Source organism: Vidua macroura, chromosome Z, assembly GCF_024509145.1.
Source record: "Vidua macroura isolate BioBank_ID:100142 chromosome Z, ASM2450914v1, whole genome shotgun sequence".
Classification (NCBI taxonomy): domain Eukaryota; kingdom Metazoa; phylum Chordata; class Aves; order Passeriformes; family Viduidae; genus Vidua; species Vidua macroura.
In genome coordinates this window covers 37,840,106-37,857,250 of record NC_071611.1, presented here as the reverse complement: position 1 = coordinate 37,857,250, position 17,145 = coordinate 37,840,106, and the positions used below count along the sequence as shown (strand labels likewise).

At 38.0% G+C, this 17,145-nt stretch overlaps 1 protein-coding gene across 1 annotated transcript in view; it reads right to left on the bottom strand.

Moving 5' to 3' along the window:
* Window positions 1-16,181, bottom strand: part of RICTOR (RPTOR independent companion of MTOR complex 2) — a 75,578-nt gene extending 59,397 nt beyond the window's left edge. The window contains exons 1-3 of the mRNA XM_054004284.1: window positions 16,113-16,181; window positions 15,898-15,945; window positions 116-213 (exon numbers count right to left, since the gene is read on the bottom strand). Coding sequence (XP_053860259.1) covers window positions 116-213; window positions 15,898-15,945; window positions 16,113-16,161 — 195 coding nt within the window. The 5' untranslated portion in view covers window positions 16,162-16,181. The remainder of the gene's footprint in view (window positions 1-115; window positions 214-15,897; window positions 15,946-16,112) is intronic.
* Window positions 16,182-17,145: the final 964 nt, after the last annotated feature.

Genomic DNA, 17,145 nt, shown 5'->3' with positions numbered 1-17,145 from the left:
ACTGTTCTGTAATATTAAGCAATTTCATTAACGTCCCAGTCAATGTCTGACTAAGTAAATACGAAACATTTTACCTGTAAAATTACTTGTTCTGTGACACTACTTGAGTTCTTACCTTAGTAAAATTATTCAAGTGACCTAGTTTTCTCATATTTGACACGCCCTGTAATTTGGCCACATTTTGGAGAATCTCTCTCATATTATCACAAGGATCTGCAAAAGAAAAGAGGGTATTAGCAGATACAGGAAAAGAAAAATAAAAAAAGAAGAAAAATCTAAACATGCATTCAATATGCAGCTTCAAGAATATAACAGGTACTCTCCTGGTCTCAGTTAGGGATGCAGAGCACTTTTGCTCCAAAAAGCATCAATCTGATTTATGCTAGGAACCAAAACCATGCATACCTGAGTTCTGTAGAATAAATGCTAAAGGCCACGGAAGAGAGATACTCTTACTTTAAAACAGATTTTAATCAGTATTTTAGATTTGCAGTTGATAAAGAAATACATTTAGTGTCTGAAACACCAATCCTTACATCTTGTAAGTGAACAACTTTACTGTTAATCCCCTTGTAATTTAAACATAATGTAAACTGAAAAACAGAAGTTAAAATATAGCATGTAGTTTGGATTAGTGAATGGCACTACAAATAGTTTATATCAAAAACTTACTTTCAAGAGAACTTAACAGGAGAGGAAGATAGCTTCCTCGTAATCTGGTTTCTCTGAAAATACAGTGGCTCGTATCTATACTTTGGCTTGCCTTGGGTAATGTTTGAGAATTTCCCTGGCTCACAACACTTTTGGACCTGTAGAATTCCCCATTACGCCACAAGAAAGATCCCAGGTGAGCAGTTTTAGAGCAGCATAACTTTCCAAAATGACTGAAAGTATGTTTTGACTTTGAAAGTGCAGATGGCCACATATGCACAACAAAGCCCTACAAAAATTAAGCTCACCGCATGGACAGGAAAGACCACAGGACTAGCCCAGAAAACTCCTTGTGCAATAGCAATGGACATTCTTATATGGCTATCTGATAAAACTGGCATTAACTCAGAAATGCCCAAGTTGTCCTGTGGAAAAAGTCAGTTTGGATGTGAAGAAACAAGGATACAATGTTACTACAATTTCCCATATTAATAAATCTGTAGCAATGACAGATCTGTATAATAAGGATGCCTAAAGAAAATGTATATTAAAACTATTTTCCTCTATTTTTGCACAAAAAACTGCAGTTATACCAACTTTTTCCCTTACTGCGTCCTCTTTCAGTTGAGGAAAAACTCATTTTTAGAAACTAAAAAGTTTGAGGAAAGACATGTTTGTGGTGCTTAGGAGGGCAGTCAGGTATTTCCCATAAGCTTTATTAGCAGGTAAATAATTTGAAGCAAACTAGGGATGCCAGAGCAAAAACTACAGAACTGTGAGAAAACTGAGAACATGATAGACATTTCCACTACTGTACTGAAAATATAGAGCAAGTTAGCTGTCTTCAATCCTATCAAATCCAATACTGCTGCAGAAAAACAAGACAGTAAATAAATCAAGACCCTCTCATGGTATATTACCTCAGAAGGAACTAAAATAACAGAAGCTTTTTGGTCAAATATTGTCAGGTGAAGTCTTGTTTTAAACTTCAGAAGAACCTTCTCACAAAAAGTATCCTATAAAAAATTTAACAAAATAACTGTGACATACTAACTTCAAGGTAAGACTGTCTTATCTTTTTTTTCCTTCTTCTCAAAATGCATCATACATTACAAAGAAGTAGAAAATTTATATTACTTACTCAAGTGTGACTCATTTTAGTAAAAGTAAAGCCAGTAAGGAAGGTAGGCAGGTCTAAGAAAACTTCATGTCACAGGTGTAAAAGAATTTGAACAAACCTATGTGACTTCATAAATGGCGATTCAGTTTTTCACTAGTCTGCCCCTCACATTGAAATGGACTTGGAAATAGACTAAATACATCCTGGATTCTAACAACTAAGCCACGTAGCTTTCCTGTAATCACAGATCAGATCCAGCACTGTCTATCTTCCTATCACAAAATCTTAAAAGGCACTATAAAACACTGAGTAATGAAGAAATAGCAAAAAGCATGGTGCAAAATCACAGACTGATTTTCCAAAGAAATATCACAGCCTTAAGATTTTATTGTCAAGGTTAACAGTTCATCTTGGTGTTGACAAATATTTTTTTGTTTGGTTTTCTGCTTGTTTTGGTTTGTTGGAGGTGGGTTTTTTGACTTTTTTTTTTGTTTGTTTTGTTTTGGGGGGAGGGTTGTGGGGGGAGAGGAAGGGGCTGTTGTTGCTGTTTCATGGATTCACAGAATATTCTAAATTGGAAGGGACCCACATGAATCACTAACTCTAACTCTTCAGCAAATGGCTCATACAGGAATTGAACTCAAGACCCTGGTGTTATTAGCACCATGCTCTAGCCCACTGCACTCCTCAGTGTTGTATGTGTTGTTTTAAGGACCCTGCTTCATTTCACTGCTGTAGAGATTTCTTAGCTCTTGCTCTCTAGCTCCTCCTGTTTTGTATCTAAAACAATAAAATAAGAAGATAAGTAGCTTATTATTTTAAGACCCTCTCAAAAGTCTATTCTTTCCTGACTCACTTCATTTATTACTGATACACTGACTTTTCTTGGGAGAAATTTCTTCACTCAGAGGGTTGTCAAGCACTGGAACAAACTGCCTGGGGAAGTAGTTGAGTCACCACCCCTGGAGGTAATTAAAAGATGCACAGACATGGCACTTAGGAACACAGTTTAGTGATGAACTTGGTAATGTCAGGATTATGGTTGAACTCGATGATCAACCAAAACGATTCTACGATCTCCAGTTGGCCCACAGCTACAACCAAATATCTTCATATTCTTTCCCATGGTGCTTCTGAGGGTGGAGCCGTGCAAAATGACTAAACTGATCTTCCAGCTTTCTTCTAAGAAGATGTGCAACCTCTTCCCTTACTTTCCTTCCCTCTCCTGTCCCGCCATAATACACCCTTCTTGTTTACACTACTTCAGCATCCTTCTTCAAATTCACAATAAAATCATCCTGCCAAGTATCTCAGTAGAATCCATTTCTTGTTCTTCTATGTTAGTTCTCTACTGAGTTACTGACTCAAACTGAATACTAAATTCTTACAAAACCCACTCAGAAGCAGCTGTGCCACTGAGCCATTCAAAGGTAGTGTGGTGGAAGCAAGACATACCTGTTCCACATGACACTCAGTAGAAAGAAGTCACCTTTTTTTTTTTGACTGGACTTTACAATTGGCGAGTTGTCCCAATTATTGTACACAAAGCCACTTTGCTCAAATGTCATCTAAAAACTCATTGATACATATAAAAACTGCAAGTCAGCTCACTTGTGTCCTGCAGCAAGAGCTTAGCTTGCTCATCAATATTCTCATTTTCTCTCTGCTTTTTGTTGGACAGCAAAAACTTTGAAGCAACAGTAGTTGTTCTGTTTACTTCTGTTATATAAAACAGTTTCTCACCCGCAATTCTTTGCACTAACACCCTGTATAATCTATAGCACACAGCAAAGGTGTTTTTTTAAAACTCTAGCCTCAGGAACTCCATTATTCTCTATGCCTAAAAGTACTTCACAGATGCTGTATATCAAATATTTCCAATGCTGTGTTGTTTGTTTTAAACTCTCATGACCTTTTAATGCTTGACTCATTTTTTTCACCCCTTCAGGACCATGACATTGTTTTCTCCCAGTGAGAACCACGACACATTCTGACAGATCCCATTCTCCAGAGAGAAAGCACAAGACAGTAGTCCAGCTACACAAAACAGTTAGCGCTCCATCTAATGCAGGGATGAAATAGGACCAGCAATAGCTATATTAGCACAAGTAACAACTCCGTTTGCCTGACAGATTTAGCAGCATTGTTTGACCACTCTGAGTGTGCTAGAAGCATGCCAATTCTCTTCTGTTATGCACATGTGAGTAAAAAAGAAAAAAAAAAAAGAATGGCAGGCTTTAGCACACAAATAATTCAGTAACTCTGAAGTGAGGCATGAGTTAAACTGAGGAGTGTGTATTATATGCATCACTTGGTAGGTGCTAAAACAGTACACAGTACTGTATACAGTAGCCGATGTGTATATATATTCATACATATATATATATATATGTTCAGTAATTCTCAAGTGAGAGACTGATGTCACACCTACTAGAATCACAAGGCCAAAAAGTGAGATAAAAGATTAAATACTTCCTTTAAAGAAGGAAGTTGTACTTCTCTACAATCAAGCATTGACATACACGAGAGGTTATCTTCCTCTTACTGAAAGAATCACAGTAATGATTGGATAATGGATCATTTTGATGAACCTCCTATACACTTCTACATTTATTAGATATTTTTAAAGTGTAAATGCCATGCAATTGCATATTGTTAAGCTGTTCTTAGCTTGTTAAAGTACATGCTGCCAAAATAAAAGAAGTTGAGTGAAATACACTGACTAGAAACATTAATGCACTGTTCTTCACTTCCCCTGAAACGAGTTATCAGTTATTAAAAGCAGTGAAACATTAGAAATCAGTTACTTAGAGGTGCCTATGTAAGACTATACAATAAGTAATCAGCCTCCTAAAACACATTTTAATCAAGACCTTTAATAATGAAATGAGACATCAATAGTAAGTCATATTCTACCATTATCAACTTGTTGCAAGAAAAAAAAATCAGGACACTTATGTAATCTTCTTGATATTATTCTTAATTTACATTTAATTCAAAAGGTGTAAACTGCACTGCATATTCTCACTGCATATTCTCAGAAAACCTGAGAATGCTACATAAAAAAAGCAAACTCCGTGACACAGATCACTCCCGTATTATTTGTATTAACACATCAACTCTACTTTGCTAAATTCTAAAAAATTAGTTCATGAACACTTTACATTCAACGTGTGATTTTCAAAAACACAGTAATACATCTTTAGACTGAAGGTATGTCTTGATTTATAGTGTAAAACTAAAAAGACCTGTCAGTTTGTAGTATCAAGTTAATGTAATTATGTTGAAAAATGTAATCAATACTAAGCCAGATAAGCCCTATGATTATAGTAAAAATTCTACTATCACACTTCAAGCCATAAGGTGGGAAATACTTCGTACTCTATGTTTTGCCAAATAAGACTTGAAAATTTTAGATTAAAAAAATTCACACACATATCAAGTTTTAACAATTGAGAGTAACCCCTCAAAAAGTACCTATGACTAAGAGTCATTGCAGCAGAACACACCTAGAGATTTATTTAGTTTGACTCTCATAGCTTTCATGGGAGAACCATACAAAGAGCACTTTATTTTGAATATAGGTAAGTTCCAGTAACTCATGTATGTGTAAACAGAAAGCAAATAAAAACTAAGAACTGCAACTATTCTCCTTCTTATTGCTTAAGAAAGCTATGAATATATGAAACTGGCTCACTAATATGGAAAAAAGTACACATCCTCTCTTTCATGGCAGTCAGCAAAGAAAGTCTCAAAATCATCCTCTCCTTACATCACTCAGGTTAAAAGCTCAGGTTCTCACTCAGGTTCTATGAACTAGAAATCAGTGGAAAAGACAGTGCATTCAAGGTAGGATTCAGGAATCACTAGAATGTCAGATAAACAGGAAATCACGTATCAAGATTACTTTGGCACATAAGCGCTTCTGAAAACATTAAGTAAAATTTAAATGCCTACTGTGATTGTACAGATTTCTCTTCTGCAGATATGCATAGATGTTGTAAATTAAAGGACTTTTTTTTTTCCATTTTAATATTCCTAAGTACATATAAAAGTAGCAGGAAATAAGCAGGTTGGTGTTTCAGTCAGCTTGAAGAGCAGCTCCAAAATGGACCACTTTCCAGAATGTGGTCTTATATTATTATTTCTAACAAAGACATTGAGATTATACCTGTACAAAAGCCATTCTTATATCTTCACCTAGGAATTATGTTAATTATTCCTAATGTGTGATCTTGTATGGCAGCTTTGTAAACAGCATTGCTTTACTGCTAAAACTTGTAAAAAATGGGTTTCATAGCTGAAATGTTAAGAGCTTTCCCAGGACAGAAAGAGAAAACTGAAGGACCATTCTGAAGGATAACTACAAGGCTGACTTGAAAATTAATTACATACAGTTTTTGATAAACAAACTATTCTTTAAGTGCTTTACAGCAGCACAAAATCTAGTGTCCTGCATAAGCTTCCACAAAGACCAATTATGAAAATAATATTAAATAGCATTAGTTAAGACTACGTAAGGTACCAAGACATATTAAAAAACAACTCTTAAAAAAAACCCTTGCCTATTCATAGAGAGAAAATGTTTCATTTAGTCCTCCATTTAAATTTACAGTTATATCTTCAACTCCCAGGAAGACATGATGTTGATAACAAGAATCATAGCAATAAGTCTTGATATATATATATTTGTGACCAAGTTTCTCTGCCTCTCGCCCCTCAAAAAAATCCCTCCAGAATGTCACCTCTCTGCACTACAAGATACACAACCATAACTATTGCATATTATCATGACTAAAACCAAACTGGAATTACAGTCTCTTGACATTTTTATCATGACCACCTAATAATACACAAATTATTAGGTAAATCTGGAATACAGTTAAATTCAGGAAGAACTTCCTTTAAACTTTCAAAAGCTCAGATGTTTAAGAGAAACAAAAAAGAAAAATAAAGGAGACAAAAAACACAGAGGGTCAAAATGCTGGAGGCTGGGGAACATTCCATAACTGTGTGACTATGCATTTGCTTGCCCTGTTGTTCTGCTCTCTTCTCTGCAACAATTATCAACTACGGCCAAGGTTGGAGTGACCCAGTACAACTGTTCTTATGGTCAAGAGCTAGTAAAAGCCTTTCCCAGACTTACAAAATTGCTTATGTCTGTACACAAATCAAATTAATACTTCCCAGAACATCAATTACGAATTTGAATGGTGAATATGAGTTTATTGTAATGGTTTAGAAAATTATCTTCAGTTCCTCCAATCCATTTTCTTCTTTTCTGCCACCATTCCTAGAAGCAGAAATATCAGGATGGTCATAATTTTCCATTGTTTTAACAAAACGCTGTGCCTTTCTGACATCTTGCAACTCGTATTTGGAGAGTGGACCATGCAAATCAGCTTTCAAAACCACCCAAGAGAATTTTTATCACATAGTTTGCTGAATATTATCAAACTGAAATATGATCTTATTCTGAGGCTACTTTCTCAATTAGCATTCTTATTCTTCTCTGCATAATTTCAGTATGTTCAAGAACCTGAAAGCATAAATGTTGCATGGCACTTACCAATAAACTCAAAGCTGTCAGGAAGTAGCCACTGTCCCCAGAAATACCCTGTTACACAGGGCATCATGTAAGAAGTCCATCAACATTAGCAAATGTAGGATCACCCAGTGTGCCAATGAAGGACATGAAGGAAAATTTGCATGACATGGAAACACTGAAGTAATAACATACTCAAATTCAAGCATTAATACAGGGACACAACTAGAAACTACAAGTAATTCACAAACAGTACTGACTGAAGCAGGAAACATTTAAACTGCAGCAAATGTCATGTGCTAATTTCCCCATTCTAAAATGCTTTATAACCAGAAGATTTCAAAACAGTGCTGATTGATGAAATTTGTGGGCTTTATTTCCTCATACTAAGGAATAGGACATATTCTTTTGTCACACAGGTAATATAGTCACATTGCTGTGATCATTCAAGACTTCTACTATTTCTCCTGAAAAAGGACAGGAAGTGTCAGTCATATTTATAGATTTCACAAGATCTAAAAACAATTCTCTGAAGACAGAAGACACCTAATCTATTGGTCAATCTCAACTCAGAAAAACCTATCCAGCTGAAGTAACAGGCTAAGCTAAAAACAGAGCTGCAAATGCCACATTTATAGAAATAGCAAGATTTTTTCTATTTCATTTTTTTGTACCTCATGAAAAAGCCCAGAAGTCTACCCATGACACACACATATGGTTTGCATAAAGAAGGAGATGAACACAATCTAAATTCTCTAGATATGAGGTTGCTTCAAACTGAATTCTGACTTCATGACTTCACTCATGCTCAGGAGCTAACAAAGGAATAAGATTACTTACAGATTTAATAATTTGTTTTTAAATAAGTAATTTCTAGGCAACAGCTGTTCTTGATAGTCCTCCATTTTTTATGAAGTAATTATTTTTAAATATATGTATTTATTTATAGTCTATGTACATTTTAAGCAGGAAACCAATCTCCTACGCAGCTAAAGAAACCTAAACAAAATCCCTGTGTTGTTCACCATACACCTTTATATGAAGAGATTTATATGAAGAATTAAAAACTTTCATTTTGTATCTCAGACAATTAAACGAAATTCTACTAAGCAAGTAAATAAATAAATAAACAAACTTAAAACTGTATTTCTGAAATGCTGCAGGAGCAATTAGCTGAGTGACTTTTCAGGTGTACCCAAACCCATAGCAGTAGACAGCAGTTTAACTAAAATGAGCTTAGAAAAGTCTAGGGAAGAACAAAACCAGAAAATTTAGAAAAAAAAAAAAAAATCTCCCCTTTTAAGAAAACGTCATAAAGGCTATCACTCAGGTTAATTTTTTAACGAGCAACATTGATTCGAAGGCTACTGCTGTCGAGGTAGAATTTAGGCAAAGAGATTTTTTCGATGTATTTATTTATGCAAAATTATGCAGGCCACCAGTGACAGCTAGAAAGCTTTCAAGTATGTGCTAGTAAAATTCAGTAACATAACTAAAAAATATAACTGTAAGTATTTTTTTGTTTACTTTTTGGGATTGGGTTTTGTGTTTGGTTTGGGGATTTTTAACTACGTTTTCTCATTTATGCATCTCTACCAGTGTTCCTCCTTTACATCAGATGCAAAGATCTGATGAATACACTTTTCACTAATCATGTTCTGAAGTTTTGCTTCCAAAATTTTCCATCACTACACCAGATGATAGGCAAATGAAAAAAAAAAAAAAGGAATTCTGCAACATGAACAAATATACCAACATTACAGACACAAACTAGAACAGATACATTTTACACAGTCACAAGTGCTCCAGTTAGAAATTTGATAAATGTCAGGCAGCACTTCTGTAGCAGCGTTATGTCACCTACCCTTCTGTATCAGAACTATTCACAGCACTGCTCAGTGTGCGAATTCACCCGCACTATTGTAAAAGCATCTGCCTGCATGCAGGTAAAACACTTCCAAAGAAAAGCAAACTTCTTACTTTACCTGATCTTTTGTGTAGTTATCTAAGCCTCAAGACATATGTTCTTGCCTTAGTTGCAAGAAGGTAGTTAGTATTAATAGATGACTTGTGTTTTACAAAAGAAATCTCAGAATGAGTTTCTGTTAGTATAAAAATTAAGAAAAACTTATCTCATTTTTAGTACATTCCCCCAAGTCAGTTGTCATTTCAATAACAGTTCTTAAGCTGTCCTGTAAAGCCCTTGAGCATTGCTCCTTTCTCTGCAGTGTTAAGAGTTTGTATGGATATTAAGAGTTGGAAAACTACAATTTTAACTATGGCTATTTCACTTCTTCCCACTTTAAAGAAAAGTAACTGTATCTGATGTTAAGCAACTCTTTTATGTTATTAGGGTAAATTTTCTGAGATTGCTAGAGAACTAGTAAAGTACAGATGAAGGTCATCAGCTTGGGCTAGTGATGTATTTCTTTATGGACAGGAGATGGTTGACACAGCTTCCTTGGTGACTGTATTTATGATGAGGGCTGTGTTCCTTTAGACAGCATCTACATTGGATAGGCCCTAAGAGAAAAAAAATGCTGAAACTAAGCATTGCTCTAATCTCTAAGTGGGAGATGCTGGGAAGCAACAAAACACCCAGGAATAATATTTATGACAAAGACTCAAATATATCAAGACAGCAGCAGGAGATTTTGATACTTCAGCACTTGGGGAGGAAGGAAGTATGTTGAAAAAAGTTGTGAAAACACAGCATTGCTTGAACATCTACAAAGGTGTTTGGATTGGTATAGTGATACCGATCCAAATCACAGAATAATATCTTGTAATAGAAAGTAAAGATCTAAGAATAGTCATTTTATTCTCTGACCACAACAGCAAGAACAAAGAACCCACACACAAAAACAAATTTAGAGGTGCTTTACTCAAAAACTTTAAAGACAGACATAAGTGCAGATCTTCAAAGACATGGTAATACCCAATTCCTACAGAAATCTTAACAACAGATAAGCAAGCAGTAAGATTTTTAAAGTGGTCTTTTGCTAAAATTTTTCCTTCATTAAAAATGTTGTTCTTGTTTTGAAGAAATGGAAAGTGGAAATATTTTAAGCACACACCATCTTAGTAGTTCTGAGAAGTCTTAAGATTATAAAAGCAGTGCTTAGGAAGCAAAGCCAAAGGTACAAAAGTGCTATTAATCTAAGTGGGACAATGCACTATACAATTCCAAAACAACGGTCAACTAAAGCACAAGTGAAAGCACAGGACAGTTAAGTGTGTGACTTAATTCTGAAGTGCATGTATTCAGCACTTTAACTCTCTTACTTTTAAAACCTATCAAAAGCTTACACATTGCCAAAAAAGCTAGCAGGCCACCATCATTGATCACTTTCCCTTTGCTCCTCCTATATAATAAAAAACTTCAACATACAAAAATAATGCAGCATAACGTTTCTCAATCAACAAAGTTAAGAGGTCTCTCCAACAGCTTTTGCCTCATTGTTGCATACTTCGCACGTCAGGAGACTGAATAAAAAATGTTACTAATTACCTTCTTATGACTGTTACAGTTTCTGTTACAGATTCACAAAAAAGGGAGCAAAAAACACCTATTGCTCTGTGTGACCTGCTCAAGCACAACATCCTGCTATAGCTACCCATGAAAATATTGCAAAGTGAGGGTGAAAGGTGCCCACACATTTTGATTATCTGGCTACTTTAAAAACATTGTTTCTATGGTGTGGTGGAGTCCCACTTCTCCACGTTTTCAAGCCAGGCCACATTTCATAAGTACAGGAAGAACTACCTAAAGGTGTTTCTGTAACAGACTTGCCATTAGTGTGGAAGAACTGCCTCTGAGCCATCAAAAAGTATGCACCAGCTGCCATCTCTGCAGTGGTTTCCCTACTGCCATGCTGCAAGCAATACAAAAGGGTTATTTTCTGCTTCCCCAACTACTTGAGCTTTTGGTATCAGATGTGTGCTCTGTTCCTCCCTGCTTCTTCCACACTGATGAAGGAAGCTGGAAACAGTATGGTCATCAGATCTCAAGCTGATTTTGGAAACAAAATTCATCCAGCCTTCTTTAACTATCCCACAAATAACCCTTAAAAATGCCTGACATTTCTGTGGGCTGTAAACTGCAAATAGCATCCCGAGATGTTTGCCCTGCATGCAATGCATTATGATATACCATGTGGGAACATGGACTCAAATACTACATGGTTTAAAATTATGGAAGCATAGTAAGAAAAGTAACACCATTTAGACCCATGAAGTTAAATGGAATTCCTTTATGTTTTATTATTACCTTCATGACAGGAAAAAATGAAGGCAAAAAAGGAAAGAGTATTTTCTCAGATAACACTAGTCAATTTTGCGATATCAGTCTCAGGGAGAAAAAAAAAAAAACAACTCATTTTCTCAGCTGCTGCTTTGTTCATGAATGTCCTGTGTTAGTCAGAAGACTCAACATCTACAAAATCTCTACAAAATAAAATCGGCTGTACATGAAAAGTTGATAAACCAAAGTACAATCTTGTAATGCATGTTTTTGAATAATAAATGAAAGTAGTAATGCTTGAGATACATTTCAGTTGTTTAAAGAGTACACTATCAGCAAGTGAAGACTGCTACCCTCAAAAAGGAGGAAATGAATACATACACACACAAACATCACTCAACTTCAGTATGCAGTCGGCCCCCCTGCACCAGTAAGCAAACAAGCTCTGAAAAGTTCCTAATAGCCAGTGCAATCTCTGAGCCATAGGATTCCAAGAAAATAGGGATCCCTTGAAAGAAGATGAGCCTGACGACAGATAATGAACCATGAGACTACTCTCAACTAGCCAAGTTCCAAACTACTTAGGCCTTTAAGACCCAAGGACAACAGCCAAAATTCCAACAAAGGAAGAGGTGTTGGTCACCCAGCAGTACAAGGTGATTCAGTTACAGAGGTGAGCAAAGAATCACAGGATGGTATGGGTTGAGAAGGACCTTTCAAGGTCATGTAGTCCAACCTCCCCGCAAAAACTTAGAAGCACATGAAGTGTGGATTACACGTGCCTTTAACAGTGCCCAGAGCTGCGGGAGGTGTATCTGCTCCTGTAATTCAACTTTGAATGCCTGTAAAACAGTCAGAAACAAAGAAAACATGCACAATATTTGTATTATGCTTAAATACACAACCATGGCCAAAGTCAGTGGAAAAACCCCTACCAAATGCACTAATCTGGTTGATACCTCCAGTTGTCATTTCTGGCCTTAGGAAGTTACGAGCTTGATTTCAGCAGTCTAATTAAGCCAATCTCTCTCATCCCACTGCTAATTCCTTCCAGATGACTGCAGTGGGAGTTGTACTGGTGGTGAGTCTGTCCTCCTTTTTCTTTTCTGTTCTATTCTGAGCAGGTAATATAACACAAGGCCAAAACATGAGTGCTCTAAATCCCAATTATTAATTGCAATTTTGTAATCAACAGAATACATGATATATGATTTAACCAGACAAAAGCAATGAGTCTACCCTGTATCTACACCTTTTTTCTTACTATACCAACATTATACACACAAATGTTTATCCTGGGGACAATTTTTCCAGAGTTGATCAGCCCTTCAGCAAAGTGGTTTTCTTAAAAAAGATTTATCTGAATTCCCTTAGAAGATGGGCAGGGCTTAGTGACTCAGAAACAAAATAAATACAAAAAAAACGCAAAACCAAATGAACAAACATACACCAAAACCCCAAACAAAAACCAACAAAACCACCCCCAATGATACAAAAGAACACACAAAGAACCCCCAAAGAACCAACCCAGCCCCCCATAAAAGTAAAAAAAAAAAAAAAAACCAGAAAAAGCAAACCACACATACTTTACATTATCATCTTTAACCAGATTAATAACTGTAAACAGAAAGCTTATACATACCTACACAAACACACAAAATGTAGCATCCACCACCATGCAAAATGGCTTTCATAAACATAATGTATCATTTTAAAAAAGGCAAAGCACCAAGAAGCTACAAAAAGTAAACCTAGTATAGCAGCCATGTTAAAAATTTGTAAAAAGCTTGGTGTCTTCTGGGAAAACATGAGCAGCCCTGTAACTACAGGACCAGAGAAAAGAGCAAACCAAACACATACAGAGAAATGCAGATCACTCTGTAAGCAGCAAGGCACGCCTCAAGCCTTACTGCTCGAAAAGCCAGGAAGAAGCAGAACTCAGAGCAGCATAAACTGGAGCACTCTCCCCACATCTATTATTTGTTTTGATGTTCTTTATAACAGCACTGGCCTCTTGCATGGAAAGTGTAGTCACAGGTATGGACAAGTAAAGGTCTAACCTCTAGGATAAGTCATGCCATTACTAACAGGAACCTATGCAAAGTAAGGCAGTACCAATATAATTTCTTGTGTTTGTAACAAAGAGGCCCCTGTAACTAGAAGCATATGGCTGAGGCTCTGTTTATGGTGATTCTCTACTTTCTCCAAATCAGATATTTCACATTAATCAACACAAAGTTCAGTTGTACCAGGAAACAAAAAACATTAGAACATTCTTTTAAGCTAATACCAATGTGAGCCCTGTGGAAAACTATGTGATCTGCACAACACAGTGAATCAAAACATTGTGCTATTAGTACCAAATTAGGGTAACAAAATATTTAAAATAATTGCTTACATAACTATTGTAACAGCTGGAAAAACAAATACTCGTGTTCACCATGGAAATCATGGAAATCTAGCTCAGTTAATGTCTTGCTGAGACTTTTAAGCTTCTTGCTTTTGTTTCCTCTTTAAAATGCAGTTAATATCTACACAGATATACGATGCTATACGGTGACTGATCAGTCAGCTGTAGTCTAACAAAAAACCCAAAACCATTGGGTTTTTAACATCTAAATTTAAAGTAGCTACTCATTTGATTTCCCCAATGACTTATACTTTTGATAACAGAAGATATATCTCCACAGTGCAAAACACCTTTTTTAATTAAAAAAAACGAAAACACGTATTAAAAATGCAGTTTGCGTCTTACTCAAGAGCCTCTTTTACAACACTATACACGTGTAATAGTTGTACTGCTACTACTACAGGTCTCTTGGAATCAGCAGGCAGCTGAAAACACCTCATGGCAAAAACCAATATCACAATGATGGCCACTTATCAAATTCTGATTAGAAGATTTCAAACAGACCACATCTCAAAACTACCACTCCAGCATTTAAATTTTCTGTATTGTTCTTTCACCTCAAAATATTCCCGTATGCTATAGAACATTAAAAAAAATTATTAAACCCATTCATTAAAATCCTAATTCTGCAGGTTTTATGAACAGGTAACATTGCTTACAGGAATAACTTTGTCATGTGCTTAAACTGTTAAGGCCTTCATTCCACATTTTGCTGATGAAAGCTTCATATGCTTTAATTTTTAAAGACAGTATTTCTCTAAAGCAATCATGTCCATTGGGAGACAGAATGAGAAGAGTCTGTTTCTTTAAACGGAGGAAACCCCAGCAGTTTTCCCTGTTTTATTAAAACACACTTGTAAATATGGTATGTATGCACACAGATAACTTGTAGCCCACGACAGAATTGCTTAATAAAATAATACTAAACACAGCTTACTTTGTGGGAAAAGAGAATTAGAGAAAGTATAATGCAATATCAACAATTCCAAGATGAAAACAGTACTTCTGCTGCTGGTATTTTTACTTCCTTTCCATTTCACAGGTCACTTTTATCTCATTGATTCTGTCATTTTTCCTGCCTACTTCCCCATAAAATGGATCTATTCAGCATAATAGTCATCCTGGATCTCCTGAAGCAGAATAGTTACACACCAGTATCAACTTCATTCCCTCCCCAGACCAGGATCCTCTGTCCCACGAAATATCGCTGCTTCTAGAGCAGTAACATTCCAGTTTGCTTTTTGAATTTTTCCAGTCTCTTTGAGAGGGTCTAAGTCTTACCTCAGTACTCAGCTAGGTAAGATCACATTTTGTACCCTATACGTGTGGGTAGGGAACGAGTACCTGTTTGTCTGAGACAAAACTTCTCAGCGTGTAGCAGCGTTGTTTCCGTCCTCTTAAGTCACCCCCCTCCCCCCCCTCCAGACACATCTGAGAGCAGTGGAGGATGTTTGGAGCAATTTAACAAGCAAACGGGAGACGAGTGGCCGCTGGTCTTGGAGCAAGAGGCTCACGGCAAACGGGGTGGCCAGCCGGCCTAGGGCACGCAGGGATACACGAGAAAGGGATGGAGTAAGGAATAGACGCCGCTGCCGAGATGCTGCTCGGAGGCGCACGGCACGGTCACTGCGAACAAGCCTGTCTGCGAGCAATAGGGGCTTCAAGGGCAGCCCCAGTGGCGGCGGAGTCGCCTCGGCACGCACGCCGGGCAGCAGGGAGCCCCGCGGCTCCGGAGCTGCCCGGGCAGGGCCTCGCCGCGGCCTCACGGTGCCCGAGGAGCGGCTCGCACCCGCGGGCGGCTCCGCTCAGCCCCCGGCGGCGGCCCCGGCCCCCGCACCCGCCCCACAGCACCACCAGGCCGCTCCGCCGTGCCCCCTGCCCGCCTCTGGCGCAGCGAGGGTCGGGCGGCCCCCCCGCCTCGCCCGTACCTCGGCTGAGATCGAGGGACACGTTCTCCTCGCCGCTGTCGTTCCGACCTGCGGGGACGGGGGGAGAGAAGTGCGTTAGACGGGCGAGGAGAAAGAAGCCGGGGACAGGGAAGAGAAAGGGAGGAGAGAAGCGGGGGGCGCCAGCGGGCCCCGTGGCGGTGCGGGCACCGTGGCGGTGCGGACGCCGGCGGGGCGGCCCGCGGGACACTCCTCACCTCGGATGCGGAGGTGCCTCAGCGACCGGGCGCGGAGCGTCGCCGCCATGATTGCGGCCCCGCAGCCACAACACCGGAAACCTCGCCCGCTCTCGCGAGGGGAGGTGCGCGGAGCCGCCGACGCGAAGGGCGCCCCCCGACGGCGCCTTCCCCGTCACTCCGGGGGCGGGGCGGGCTTGGCAGCGGCCTGGCGACAGAAATCGCTCCTTTTCCCCTTTTTTTTTTCTGTTTTTGTTTGCTTGTTGTCTTGTTTTTGCTGTATTTTTGTTTAATTCTTTGTTTCTTTGTTTGTTTGTTTCTTTCTTCCGGGGTTTGCCCGCCCGGTTTCTCGGCCTTGTGATGAGGTGGTAATTCATGTGGGTGCGGCGTGACCGTGGGCTTTGTACGCCGGATGTTTTCTGCTTTTTTAAAGCGTGAATTAATTAAAAACAGGAAAAAAGAAATAGCTTTTCGTCGCTTGTTTGGTTTGTGCGCAGCGAGTATCTCTTTAGGCTCAAGTGCTGATCTACTTCTTACTGCTTTTACATTTGTGAAACTTAGTTAATAAAATAAACGCAATTAAAAAAAAAAAAAAAAAAAAAAAAAAAAAAAAAAAAAAAAAAAAGCCCCCAACGTGATAAAGAAGTCCCACTGCCAGAAACCGTTCACTGATATACTGACTCCTCTTTAGGAAGAAGTTTAAATTTGCTGATAGTACTCCATACTGCGCACTGTTACGGACAGCCATGGACGAGGCAAATTCTTGCACTCTGACATCCCAAATTCTCTAAACCAAATCCAGCAAATAATTATAAAGCTGAAATGTGGAAGTAGCCAGACATATAAAAATACCTTCACAAGCTTAGGTAACTGTTTTCCTATTTTCTAGTCAATAATTTTCCACTCTGAATTTTCCCTCTTGATGTCTTTCAATTCAGATTCAACATTACTTATAAAAATCTGGGGGTTTTACATATTCATGAACATTAAGTTTCATCTCAAAATTTTTGCACTTACTTGTTCATTTCTAAAACATTAATACTGATTAAGGAGA